Genomic DNA, 14,444 nt, shown 5'->3' with positions numbered 1-14,444 from the left:
TGCAATAATTTAGAAATCTCAAAAACTGATATTGTATTCACAATAGAACATAGACAACATATCAAATGTCGAAAGTGAGACATTTTGAAATTTCATGACAGCAACACATCTCAAAGTTGGGATAGGGGCAATAAGAGGCTAGAAAAGTTAAAGGTACAAAAAAGGAACAGCTGGAGGACCAAATTGCAACTCATTAGGTCAATTGGCAATAGGTCATTAACATGACCGGGTATAAAAAGAGCATCTTGGAGTGGCAGCGGTTCTCAGAAGTAAAGATGGGAAGAGGATCACCAATCCCCCTAATTCTGCGCCGACAAATAGTGGAGCAATATCAGAAAGGAGTTCGACAGTGTAAAATTGCAAAGAGTTTGAACATATCATCATCTACAGTGCATAATATCATCAAAAGATTCAGAGAATCTGGAAGAATCTCTGTGCGTAAGGGTCAAGGCCAGAAAACCATACTGGGTGCCCGTGATCTTCGGGCCCTTAGATGGCACTGCATCACATACAGGCATGCTTCTGTATTGGAAATCACAAAATGGGCTCAGGAATATTTCCAGAGAACATTATCTGTGAACACAATTCACCGTGCCATCCGCCGTTGCCAGCTAAAACTCTATAGTTCAAAGAAGAAGCTGTATCTAAATACGATCCAGAAGCGCAGACATCTTCTCTGGGCCAAGGCTCATTTAAAATGGACTGTGGCAAAGTGGAAAACTGTTCTGTGGTCAGACGAATCAAAATTTGAAGTTCTTTATGGAAATCAGGGACGCCGTGTCATTCGGACTAAAGAGGAGAAGGACGACCCAAGTTGTTATCAGCGCTCAGTTCAGAAGCCTGCATCTCTGATGGTATTGGGTTGCAATTACAGCATCATGGCTGTGTAGAAGAAGGGTCCGGGTACTGAACTGGCCAGCCTGCAGTCCAGATCTTTCACCCATAGAAAACATTTGGCGCATCATAAAACGGAAGATACGACAAAAAAGACCTAAGACAGTTGAGCAACTAGAATCCTACATTAGACAAGAAAGGGTTAACATTCCTATCCCTAAACTTGAGCAACTTGTCTCCTCAGTCCCCAGATGTTTACAGACTGTTGTAAAGAGAAAAGGGGATGTCTCACAGTGGCAAACATGGCCTTGTCCCAACTTTTTTGAGATGTGTTGTTGTCATGAAATTTAAAATCACCTAATTTTTCTCTTTAAATGATACATTTTCTCAGTTTAAACATTTGATATGCCATCTATGTTCTATTCTGAATAAAATATGGAATTTTGAAACTTCCACATCATTGCATTCCGTTTTTATTTACAGTTTGTACTTTGTCCCAACTTTTTTGGAGTCGGGGTTGTATAAGGGAGTGTTCCTGTGCAGGGTTGTTGGTTAAGCTTCGAGGGAACCTCCTTCTGAAGCCTAATAACAAGAAGTAGAAACTTGTATACGCCCTTTCTGTGCAATTATGTACGTTTATTATATTGTAACCTGCGAGAAATTGTTCAGTTGTTTACACCTCACTGTAGAAGAGTTACGCCTGCTCTGGTCACTTCTGCGGTATAGCTAAAGTGATAAGTCACAGCTGCTGTATTGCTGAGTTGTGCTTTGGCTGCAGAGGAGGAATAAATTTCTCTCCTTTTGATGTATAAGGTTGTCTGCTGGTTTAATTTGGGGAATAGGGAAAATTCTCCTACTGAGGACAACACGTCACGGTGAAAAACGGTCAGCAAGGGATTGATTTTTAATCATTTAATGACTGTTCATCAGTGCATTGCAGTAGTGTCCAGTCACAGCACGAAATTGTATTTGTATTATTTTTTTCAGTCTCATTGGTTTGTTTGCTTGTTTTTTTTTTTTGCTATTACCAGGGATGAAAGTCATCCGGATATTTGACAAAACTCTTGAAAATCTCCTGTTTTCCGAATAGAGAAATTTATTCTTCTGATTTTTTGCGTTCCTAGACGCGGCGTAATACTTCGCATCGTCCTTGCATGGGCGCAGTCCTTAAATAGCCCAAACATAGTTCATTGATTAAAGACAGGTGTTCTTTGTTAACGGCGCGCGTGCCGGAGCTCGTTAGGAGCGTGCGCCTTCAGGTGCATGAGCTAAGGCGCACAGGACTGGCACCGTTCTGCGCAAGCGCAACACAATCGCACTAGAAAGCATGTTCAAGCTGCCAGTGTAGCTGCAGTCTTTTCAGTTGCGAATTACGAGTATTTCCTCGTGTTAATAATTCGCCATGTCAAAACAAGCAAAACTTTCCTCCTTCTTTCGACGTGAAGCGAGGTCAGCAATTTATTATATATTTTTTTCCATCAAAGTTGCATTTTGTGGTTTCGAAGCTAAGTTTTAGTGCCGTTTCTAGAACACATCAAGAAAATGTGGAAGAAACAGCAATAATGGAAGAGCTGGTTTCTAAGCTGCCTAAAACTAGCAATGGTAATTATTTTTTGTTACATAATGTACTCAGGCTGCCAGTCAGTGAGTGACACCCCCACCCACCCACCCCCCCCCCTTTGAAAAAATCCTAGCTACGCCCCTGATTTACATGAGAAATGTGGTATTCATTGGTGTGTTTAAATTTACAGACAATACGAACTAATGTAAACAATTGGCTTCAACTCGCATAAATATGAATTGGAAATGTTTAGTTCACTTTAGCTTCTGCAAACGCACAACTCTACTAAAAGATTGATAAACGAGGCTCAGTGTCCCCAACATTGAAACCTGAAAGCTTTAGAAACTCTAACAGACCTTTACTTTTTAACAGGACTGTTTTGGGATTTTGCTGAGTTTACCTTCAACTGTCTGATTTTTTTTTTCAAAGTAATGAACTGTGTAGGCAGGAAAATCACTGCGTTTTCTAAATGCACTCCTGAAAATTACTTATTAACTAGGGGAATTAAATGTGATATTTTTGACATGTTAATCATTAATGTACATAAAAGAAAAAGGCTTAAAACAAAAACAGTAAACAATAGAGAAATAAAATTACATAAAATAATTTTATTTTTAATCTAAAACAATTAATTAAAAGAAAATAATAAGAATTAAACAACAGTAGAACTAAAATAATAAAATTAAAATTCTTAAAATTCTTTTAATTAATTGTTTTAGATTAAAAATAAAATTATTTTATGTAATAATTCCAGTTGTTAAAACAAAGTGTGGTGAAGCAGCTTTTAGCTACTATGCAGTACATCTATGGAACCAACTGCCAGAGGACATTAAAAATGCTCCTGCTGTTGGCAGCTTCAAATCTAGGTTAAAGACCAAGCTGTTTTCAGATGCTTTCTGTTAAATAATTAATATTTTTACATTTTTTATAATCTTTACTTTCTCTGCATGTTTTAAATTTACTTTAATTTTATTCTATTTTATTCCGCTGGTTTCTTTTTCTTTTTCTCCTTTTTTCTTTTTGGCATTTTATTATTTTAGTTCTACTGTTTAATTCTTATTTTCTTTTAATTCTTTTAATTAATTGTTTTAGATTAAAAATAAAATTATTTTATGTAATTTTATTTCTCTATTGTTTACTGTTTTTGTTTCTGTAAAGCACATTGAACTGCCATTGTGTATGAAATGTGCTATATAAATAAACTTGCCTTGCCTTAAAAGTTATAACTTGTTTTAGTGAAAAGTACTAAAATGCAGGGTTTTGCGTGTTATGTTATTAAAATATTTTAGGGGGATGTTGCCCCCTCCCGTCTTAGTTTGACTTTTAAAAGTTCAGGGTTTTTTTTTCTTTGCTCCACTTTCATCTCTATATTACATTGAAATCTTAATCATCAGACTTATTACTAAGACCTGATGAATGAGCAATTACATTCACTTCTGACAAGAATTCTTAAAACGCAAACACTGCGAGATCAGGTGAACTAAGAACAATACAGTGAAGGTTTCATATTCTCTCCAGCGTAGAATCTTTACATTTCTGATTCTAAACAGAACGATGCTGTGTTTGTCATTTTCATCCCCGTTGAATTTGACCACCACAGGAAGTCCCAACATATGTTTCGTGGATAGTCAAGTGACAAGTTCCTTGTTTCTCTTCCAGGTATTGTGAAACAGGACCCTGCTCTTCCAGATGATAAGCCCCTCCCTCCTCCCCCTCCCAGACCCAAGAACGCCATCTTTGAGGATGAAGAGAAGTCGAAGGTAAAAATAAAAGGACTTGTGGCTTTGAGAATCAAGGACCAATCCCTGCCTTTCCTGCGCTAATGTAACTAATTCTATCAACACAATCAAATAAGCTGCCGCTGGAGAACTCGTGCAGGTCAGGTCGGTTGAATTAAGGCTGGAACTGATCTCTGCACAGTAGCATGTCTCCAGAAGCAGGACTAGGCAAATTTGCTTTATGAACATTTATTATTTAAAACCGAGTGGAGCTGATTCAAAGCCAGCAGTCTTCCTGTGATGCATTATAATGGCCTTGATTCACCACTGAGAATGGTGTGTTAATCATTTCATTATTATCCGATCTGTGAAAATGTCATATGACGCTTGAGCACAGTCAGTGAATCATCTTTGGGCATGTGGATGCCAGACTAATCCTATGATAAGGCAGTGTCTAATTGGCCATCTCACACACACGATATAAATTAAACACGGACCGAAATAAAGCTGCTGTCATCCTGTTCACCCTGACGAGCAGCAATAATAATAATAGTTTTATTACTTTTACTGATAATATTGAGTCAGTCAATGATGACAGTTTAATCACAAATTATGGCTATTAGTCTCATCTCATTATCTCTAGCCGCTTTATCCTGTTCTACAGGGTCACAGGCAAGCTGGAGCCTATCCCAGCTGACTACGGGCGAAAGGCGGGGTACACCCTGGACAAGTCGCCAGGTCATCACAGGGCTGACACATAGACACAGACAACCATTCACACTCACATTCACACCTACGGTCAATTTAGAGTCACCAGTTAACCTAACCTGCATGTCTTTGGACTGTGGGGGAAACCGGAGCACCCGGAGGAAACCCACGCGGACACGGGGAGAACATGCAAACCCCGCACAGAAAGGCCCTCGCCGGCCACGGGGCTCAAACCCGGACCTTCTTGCTGTGAGGCGACAGCGCTAACCACTACGCCACCGTGCCGCCGGCTATTAGTCTATCTATGAAAAAATTTTTAGAATTACTTTATTAATCCCCGGAAGGAAATTCAAATTTGCTACCAGGCTCCTGAATCAAAGAAGTCGTCAACATGTCTAAAAATAGAAGATAAAATCATCTGAAAGAAGAATGAATAAAAATAAAACAAATTTAAATAAGTCCAGTAACTTAAGTAAAAGCAAAATGAAGTGATTTTATATACAATGATTCCTATATACATGTATTGCACCTGAGTTAAGGATACAGTATACATGGTAAGACAGTGTACCACAGTTATACAGCTCGACTGCAACAGGTAGGAATGATTTCCTGTGTCTCTCAGTTGTGCAGCGTGGAAGAATCAGCCGTTTACTGAACGTGCTCCTGTGGCTGATCAGCTCCTCATTTAGAGGGTGGGAAGGACAGTCTAATGGCGTATTCACACCTACGTTGTTTGGTCCAGACCAAACGAACCAAATTTCCCTTGGTCCGGACCTTTTGGGTTGGTCTGAATACAAACCACCGAACTCTGGTCCGGACCAAACAAGCGGACCGAGACCGAGCTGCAAGGTCGGACTCGGTCCGGACCAAAGGAACCCTGGTGCGGATCTTTTGGAGGTGTGAAAGCAGACCGGACCTAATCTGACAGTTTTGCTTTTTTGTACCTCGGGAGCTTCCGTCGTTTGTCGAGCATTATGGGAAACAGAGTCTTGACACTCCACCGCAAAGTGCAAACACTGTTTCGGTTGTCAAGGGAACCTTACAACAGTCGTTCAGTCATTCAGACCAGTGGTAGGCTAGACAACAGAGTACAAAAAATGAGTAGGGGGCAAACGTGGGCTGAGGAAGAAACGCGTACCCTTGTGGATATATGGGCAGATGTCCACATATCTGAGCTTTTGGAGAGAACACACAAAAATGCCGACGTGTTTGCTGTATTCAGTGAGAAAATGAAGGAGAAGGGGTTCACGCGCTCCCCAGAACAATGTCGGCTAAAAGTGAAGAAACTCCGTCAGACCTACATTAAAATCAGGGACATTCTTTCAAAAAGTGGCGGCACTAGCGACTTGTGTGAAGAGCCAGAACTGTCACATGATGTGCGCTCATCAGCGCTATCCTCCGTAGCCGCCTTGCCCTTTGTCGTCGTTGTTGATAAATTACTTGTACAACAGCATAGTAATCGCACAGTTGTGAAAACAGTAAAAACTGGAAAAAACATATAGCTTTGATGACATTAAAAAGAATAACAGCACGGAAAGCCGCCATGACTGCTTTTGAACTTAACGCTTTGTGCGCGTGTCGTCTCTGACCAATAGCTGAACGACCTCAGGGCGCGTGGCTTTGTTGACAGATTTTGGTCCGCTTACTAAAATGTACAGTGTGAAAGCGAACCGCACCAAAATGAAAAAATAAAAAAAACATTTGGTTCGGACCAAAGCAAGTGAACTATCGAACTATCCTGGTCTGAATACACCCTAAGATTGTCCTCATCTCCAACACCACTGTCAGAGAGTCCAGTTCTACGCCTACAACATAGCCGGCCTTCCTGATGGTCTTATTGAGTCTGTTAGTGTCGTTCACCTTCAAGCCGCTGCCCCGGCAGACGACAGCGTACAGGATGGCACTGGCCGCCACAGACTCGTAGAACATCCGCAGCATCGTTCGGCAGGTGTTGAAGGACCTCAGCCGTCTCAGAAAATAGAGACAGCTCTGGCCCTTTTTATATACGGTGTCCATGTTTTTGGACCAGTCCAGTTTATTATCCAAGTACACCCCCGGGTACTTGTATTCCTCCACCACGTCCACACTGACCCCTTGGATGTTAACAGGGGTCAGTTTTAGGTATTTTCAAATTGCCCTCTGAACGAAATTGTGTGAAATTTCTTTTTCTGTGCTTTCCCTGCTAGATGTGTTCATACACAGCTTGATGAAAAAGGGCTGCAGAAGCATAAGGTGTTAATTATGAATTCTGGCTGTTGTAGGCTGAGAAGGGGTTCAATAACTCGCGTCATAATAAATAATCAATACACAACATGCTAGAACTTTTGAATTGAGCCAGCAAGGATTGCCCCATGCCAGTTTTTCAAAATGCCATAACCTTTCCTGAAAATACCCGTCTCAAATTATCCTCTCTTTCTCTCTCTCTCTCTCTCTCTTTTGCTCGCTATCTACCTATCGCTGTCAATCTCTCTATTATAGATGCTGTCACGTTTGCTCAACAGCACTCACCCGGAGGACCTGCGAGCGGCAAACAAACTTATTAAGGAAATGGTTCAGGAGGTTTGTGTGAGAGCATCTCAGTGTGCGTGTTTCGTAGTTATGGCTCAGTTACACTGTTCTTTTGGGCTCTGCCCTCTAAGCAGGACATTTTGCTTTGTCACGATCTCTTATTGTTTTTGTACAGCCTGAATTTTTTTTTTTTTTCCATGAAGGATTATTGAACCTTGATGCTTGTAATTTCAATCACTGATTTTGAAGCTGAACACATGTAACTCTAACACCTCCTTGTTGCGCATGTGGTGTTCAGCAAAGCGCACTCTTTGTCCCAGCAGTACTGTAATTATTGTATTTGTACACTCTGTGCACCACAGGAGACCATGATTAAAAATATATCAACAGTTGTTTATGCCTTTTAAGGTATTATTGCGTGTCTCATAATACTCTGTTTATAACATACTAAACCGCTTTCCTCTATCTGACAAGTTCAGAAATGCGGTTTAGCAAATAGTGATTCCAGCGTCTAAAGACTTGCTGATTTATTATCTGTTCTGGCATGTAAATATTGGGACATGCAGACTAGTTTAATTTCTCTGAACCTAGCAATCGTTCAGAGAGTCGTCCCTGTCTTCTACTCTTTTAAAATCCAGACTGTTTTTGTAAAATGCTGAATCTGAGTTTATCCTGCAGGATCAGAAGCGCATGGAGAAGGTGTCGAAGAGAGTAAACGCGATTCAGGAAGTGAAGGAGAGTGTCAAGTTGCTCACACAGCTACTAGCAGACTACAACAAAGAAACCAGCTCACACGACAACGAGGAGCTCATCAAGGTGCGCAAACGTATGCACACGTACTCGGTACCAAGGTACAACCCCAGTTCCAGAAAAGTTGGGACACTATAAAACATAAATAAAAAGAGAATGCGATGATTTGCAAATCATGGAAACCCTGTATTTCATTTTAAATAGTATGAAGACAGCATGTCAAATGTAGAAACTGAGAAATGTTATTGTTTTACGAAAAATATATGCATTTTGAATTTGATGTTAGCAACACGTTTCAAAAAAGTTGGGACAGGGGCGTGTTTACCACGGTGTTAGTCTGGCTAACGCAACTTCAAAGCTCTGCGAGCATTTGGTCTGGCAAAGATATTAAGCCCAACCGTTTCCCAAAGTGCGTGGTTGACCCGCCTCCCTGAAATGCCTCAGTTTGCTACTGGTCGAAGCCAGAAAAGGCTGTGACGAAGCTTAAACCAATCACGTCACTCTTTCCTCTGACGTATGTGACGCGACGGGGCTAACTGGTAGATTAAACTCTTACCGAAGCCGGTCGGGAGCAAGGCGAAAATGTCCTTCCTTTCAATAAATACCTCCAGGGCTGCTCTTTGCTCCGTTTTCAATGAGAACTTGCTCCATGTTCGTAATGTTTCTAGTGAATGAAGCGCTTCCGGCATAGATTCTGTAAACAATCTATGGCTTCCGGTCGCAGTTCTACTACGTCAGTGCCTTGAACACGCCTCTACCCAGGGCCGTTGGAGATGCTCAAAGTTGATTGGCTCCCGATTTTTCGGGAGCTTGGAAGAGCTGTAGATAGCTTGCCTTGCCAGACTAAGCTCGCAACAGGCCCTCGTGTTGCGTCACACTTAGGATGGGCGGGCCCAGGCTACCACGGTGTTGCATCACCTCTACTTTTCACAACACTCTGTAAACGTTTGAGAACTGAGGAGACCAATTGCTGTAGTTTTGAAAGAGAAATGTCATCCCATTATTGCCCGATATACAATTTCAGTTGCTCAGCAGTTCGGGGTCTCCTTTGTCATATTTTGTGCTTCATAATGCGATAAATGTTTTCAATAGCAGACGGGTCTGCACTGCAGGCAGGCCAGTTTAGCACCGAGACTCTTTTACTATGGAGCCATGCAGTTTTAATATGTGCAGAAAGCAGTTTGGCATTGTCTTGCTGAAAGAAGGAAGGTCTTCCCTGAAAAAGGTTTTGTCTGGATGGCAGCATGTTGCTCTGAAATGTGTAGATATCATTCAGCATTAATGATGCCTTCCCAGATGTACAAGCTACCCACGTCATGTGCACTAATGCCCCCTCATACCATCACAGATGCTGCTTTTGAACTGTGCACTGATAACAAGCCGGATGGTCCCTCCGCTCTTTAGCCTGGAGGACGTGGTGTCCATGAGTTCTAAAAAGAATTTCTACTTTTGATTCGTCAGACATCAGGACAATTTTTCACTTCGCCTCAGTCCATCATAAAAGAGCTCAGGCCCAGAGAAGGTGGCAGTGTTTCTGGATATTGCTTATATCTGGTTTTAACTTGCATTTGTGGATGAAGTAATGAACTGTTTTCACAGACGATGGTTTTCTGAAGTGTTCCTGAGCCCATACAGTGATTTCCACTACAGACACGTGTCTGCTTTTAATGCAGTATCTCCTGAGGGCCTGAAGATCACAGGCATCCAATGTCGGTTTTCAGCCTTGTCTCTTGCATACGGAGATTTCTCCAGATTCTCTGAATCTTTTAATGATGTTATATACCATAAATGATGTGATCCCTAAGTTCTTTGCAATTTTACATTGAGGAACGTTATTCTTAAATCGTTGCACTGTTTGCCAACGTAGTCTTTCACAGAGCGGTGAACCCCTCCCCATCTTTACTTCTGAGAGACTCAACCTCTCGGCAATGCTCTTTTTTTTTTTTTTTTAAATCCAGTCAAGTTACTGACCTGTTGCCAATTAACCAAATATTTTTTTTAGCATTACACAACTTTTTCAGTCTTTTGTTGCCCTGTCCCAACTTTTCTGAAACATGTTGCTGACATCAAATTCAAAATGAGTATATATTATTTTTTTAAAAAACAAAAAAATTTCTCAGTTTCAACATTTGATATGTTGTCTTTGTACCATTTTCAATGAAATATAGGGTTTCCATGATTTGCAAATTATCCCATTCTGTTTTTATTTACAGTTTGCACAGCGTCCCAACTTTTTTGGAACTGGGGTTGTAAAATAAATTGCTTGTTAACAAAGGTCCCAGGAATCGCAAACATGAGTGAACGGTGACGAGATTTGCCATTTAATTAGTGATATATATATATTTTTTTTAGTGATTCGGCTACAGTTGTGTTTTGTAGCTCACCGTAGTGATGCTTTTGACTGACTGTGTATTTTCTAGGATTTGTACCAGCGCTGTGAGAAGATGAGACCCACCCTGTTCAGACTGGCCAGTGATACAGAAGACAACGATGAAGCTCTAGGTAAGGAGCAACAGACAATCCAAGAAAAGATTTCATTAGTGGGTTAAATTTATTTTCTCCCTGATTTGGTATTGGCCAATTCTGCCAGCTCTCACCTATACAACAGCTCAGAGACATGTGAAACTCCTGCTCACAGGGCAGCATAACACACACAGAGGAAAGCTCTCGGATGCCTGTGGTTAGCTAGTGTCACTCTGATTGACAGAGGAGAGAGACTATGCCATCCCTCGTACCTAGAGAACATGGCTACAGGTGGCTGGGGAAAAATCTAGATTCAAACTTGCCATCTCCATATGGTAACTGGGAGAGCACTTTTCTTTTGCACCACTGCAAGTTGCAGGTGGTCAAGAATCTTGCTACATTAAAGGAGAACTGAAGGCAAATTTTTTTATCATCAAAATTCTATTTATCTCATTTTATTAAATATGGGAACGCATTTTTGTCGCTATTTTGTCACTACTATAGCAAGTTATGAGTGCTTGAAATATGCTATGTGATATCAGTCCATATGTCAAAGCAGCAGCCGTAAACGAGGTTCGTCGAGACCTGTGCGAGACATCGTAGGACGGAAGTAAAATGTACAGCGGAAATCTAAGTGACCAACATTGTCAAAAGACACGCGCCCTCCTTCGAATGCTGACGTAATCAAGACGGAAGTTTTGTTCGTTTTGATAGCAATCAGGAAAGTTTGGAAAACAGTTCAAAATGGCGGCGCTGACGCTTCATGTTTCAAAGTCTCGTGAAGATCACGCGGATAAGTGACACCTGCCGTCGACCAAACGAACCGAGTTCAACATGGATAAAAACCGAATAGGCCTATAAGTACAGTGCTCAGCGTAAATGAGTACACCCCCTTTGAAAAGTAACATTTTAAACAATATCTCAATGAACACAAACAATTTCCAAAATGTTGACAAGACAAAGTTTAATATAACTTAGATGACACATTTTTTCAGTTTTACTCAAATTAGGGTGGTGCAAAAATGAATACACCCCACAACAAAAACTACTACATCTAGTACTTTGTATGGCCTCCATGATTTTTAATGACAGCACCAAGTCTTCTAGGCATGGAATGAACAAGTTGGCGACGTTTTGCAACATCAGTCTTTTTCCATTCTTCAACAACGACCTCTTTTAGTAACTGGATGCTGGATGGAGAGCGATGCTCAACTTGTTTCTTCAGAATTCCCCGTAGGTGTCCGATTGGGTTCAGATCAGGAGACATACTTGGCCACTGAATCACTTTCACCCTGTTCTTCTTCAGAAATCCAACAGTGGCCTTAGATGTGTGTTTGGTCATGTTGGAAAAGTGCACGACGACCAAGGGCACGGAGTGATGGTAGCATCTTGTCTTTCAGTATCGAGCAATACATCTGTGAATTCATGATGCCATCAGTGAAATGCAGCTCCCTGACACCAGCAGCACTCATGCAGCCCCACATAAGGACACTGCCACCACCATGTTTCACTGTAGGCACCATACATTTTTCTTTGTATTCCTCACCTTTGTGACGCCATACAGTTTTGAAGCTGTCAGTTCCAAAAACATTTATCTTGGTCTCATCACTCCAGAGTATAGAGTCCCAGTAGTCTTCATCTTTGTCAGCATGGGCCCTGGCAAACTCTAGGCGGGCTTTTTTTTTGTGCCTGGGCTTTAGGAGAGGTTTCTTTCGTGGACGGCATCCATGCGTGCCATTCCTCTGCAGTGTACGCTGTATTGCGTCACGGGAAATAGTCACCCCAGTTTGGCTTTCTGCTTCTTTAGATAACTGCAGTGAACTTGCATGCCAATTTTCTTCAACCCTTCTCATCAGAAGACGCTCCTGTCGAGGTGTTAACTTCCGTGGACGACCTGGACGTCTCTGTGAGATGGTTGCAGTTCCATCTTTCTTAAATTTTTGTACCACTTTTGCTCCAGTATTCTGACTGATAAGTAAAGCTTTGCTGATCTTCTTGTAGCCTTCACCTTTGTGGTGTAAATAAATTATTTTCTTTGGGGAATTCTGAAGAGACAAGTTGAGCATCACTCTCCATCCAGTCACTAAAAGAGGTCATTGTTGAAGAATGGAAAAAGATTGATGTTGCAAAATGTCGCCAACATGTTCATTCCATGCCTAGAAGACTTGGTGCTGTCATTAAAAATCATGGAGGCCATACAAAGTACTAGATGTAGTAGTTTTTGTTGTGGGGTGTACTCAATTTTGCACCACCCTAACTTGAGTAAAACTGAAAAAATGTGTAATCCAAGTTTATATTATTAACCTTAGGCCAAAAAAAAAAAAGTGTTTCAGGTAACATGAAATACTAAAATAAGGTCGGTAGGTTTTTTTACATGCGTTTTTTATTTCTCTTTGCTATTTGGGCTTATTAGAACCTGATTAGAATAAAAACTAAGCATCTTTTGATAAGATGTACTTTTAGAGAAAAAGTATGTCCACATATGTGGATTCTTGTTCTGAATTTCTAAAAAGTGCTGTCCACGCATGTGACCGCTAAGCCCTAGGAGGTTAAAAAATTTTTTTTTTTTATTTTGTTCGAAAAAATTAACACAAGTAAACATCTTACAAAATAGTATTTTGGCACATAATCCTTTATACCACACATCATAATAAAATAAAAGTGTTTTAAATCTTTAAACGAATAAAAAAAAAAATATCGCGAGAGTTCGAGTTATGATCTATGGAAGCGTATTGGTGCCACACTCAAAAAAATTGGCTTAGAATCAAGTAATTACGTGAAAAGATATTGTTAAAGTTATCACGTTTTTACAATATATTTATCATGTAATAACATATCACGTAATTTCATGATACGAAATTCTCACGTTATTTCATGATATTTTCATGTAATAACGTGAAAACACCTTATCAAGAAATAACATGAAAATAACGTCCTAGGCTACTTCCATTAAAAGCAGACGGCCTAGCCTACGTAGAACTTGGTTCGAGCAAAAACATGGCTGAATCCTGAATGACTCCTATTTGTATAAATAGGGGACTACATAGGCGGTAAAACGTAGTGTTTTTCCCTGCCATGGAAGTGCACTTGTATACTGAAGAGGAAGCAATTTGCATTACAGCCTTGAATGAGGATTCAAAATGGCGGCTTGGCTCAGTTTTCCCTTCCTCCTTCAGTATACAAGTGCGCTTCCATGTTTATGCAGGAGGGCTGATAGAAGTGGTGAAACATTTTACTTTTTATCGTTTCTTTCACAACTTGAACGCGTTGAAACAAAAAATTATGACTAACGCTGCTTACACTAAAATATCGAGGGAAATTTGTCATAACTTTACGGTCGGTAATTTCGACACGGAAATTCTCGATCGGTCGGGTTACCGGAAACACTTTTTTTTTTTTTTTTTTTTTTTTTTTTTTTTGGGGGGGGGGGGGGGGGGGGGCCTTACTTTCACGTTATAAGTTAAACAGATGTTATATTAAACTTTTGTCTTGTCAACATTTTGGAAATTGTGTTCATTGAGATTGTTTAAAATGTTACTTTTCAAAGGGGGTGTACTCATTTATGCTGAGCACTGTATAATATTTAACTGCAATTAGTTGCCAGTACGAGTCACGGTATAAGGTTACTAAAACTGAACACATTATTGAATAACACGTTACTTAAGAAATAAAGCAAGTTTAAAAATGACTTCAGTTCCCCTTTAAGTTAAATTTACAGACATGCCTACTGTTTTTAATTGATCATCTGTTTAGGCTGCATGCATAATACATGTATCATATATCTCCCTCTACTCTGTTCATCTTAGCTCTCCGCTCGATGTGCGGACCACTTGAAAGGCAAGTCTGTGTACAAGTTTATTGAACCGGTCAGTCTTCAAGTGTACTTTTAGGAGATGAACACC

The 14,444-nt window shown here is 40.4% G+C and overlaps 1 protein-coding gene across 3 annotated transcripts in view; it reads left to right on the top strand.

The window, feature by feature from the left end:
- The window catches only part of gga1 (golgi-associated, gamma adaptin ear containing, ARF binding protein 1), a 46,015-nt gene that overhangs the window by 16,205 nt on the left and 15,366 nt on the right, over window positions 1-14,444 (top strand). For all 3 annotated transcript variants that reach the window (XM_060918926.1, XM_060918925.1, XM_060918924.1), the window contains exons 6-9: window positions 4,055-4,155; window positions 7,300-7,380; window positions 8,008-8,145; window positions 10,500-10,581. In XM_060918926.1, the coding sequence (XP_060774909.1) occupies window positions 4,055-4,155; window positions 7,300-7,380; window positions 8,008-8,145; window positions 10,500-10,581 (402 nt within the window). The remainder of the gene's footprint in view (window positions 1-4,054; window positions 4,156-7,299; window positions 7,381-8,007; window positions 8,146-10,499; window positions 10,582-14,444) is intronic.

This window comes from Neoarius graeffei, chromosome 4 (genome assembly GCF_027579695.1).
Source record: "Neoarius graeffei isolate fNeoGra1 chromosome 4, fNeoGra1.pri, whole genome shotgun sequence".
Classification (NCBI taxonomy): Eukaryota; Metazoa; Chordata; class Actinopteri; order Siluriformes; family Ariidae; genus Neoarius; species Neoarius graeffei.
Note: the sequence above shows the minus strand (reverse complement) of the source record. Positions and strands in the feature narration are given on the sequence as shown.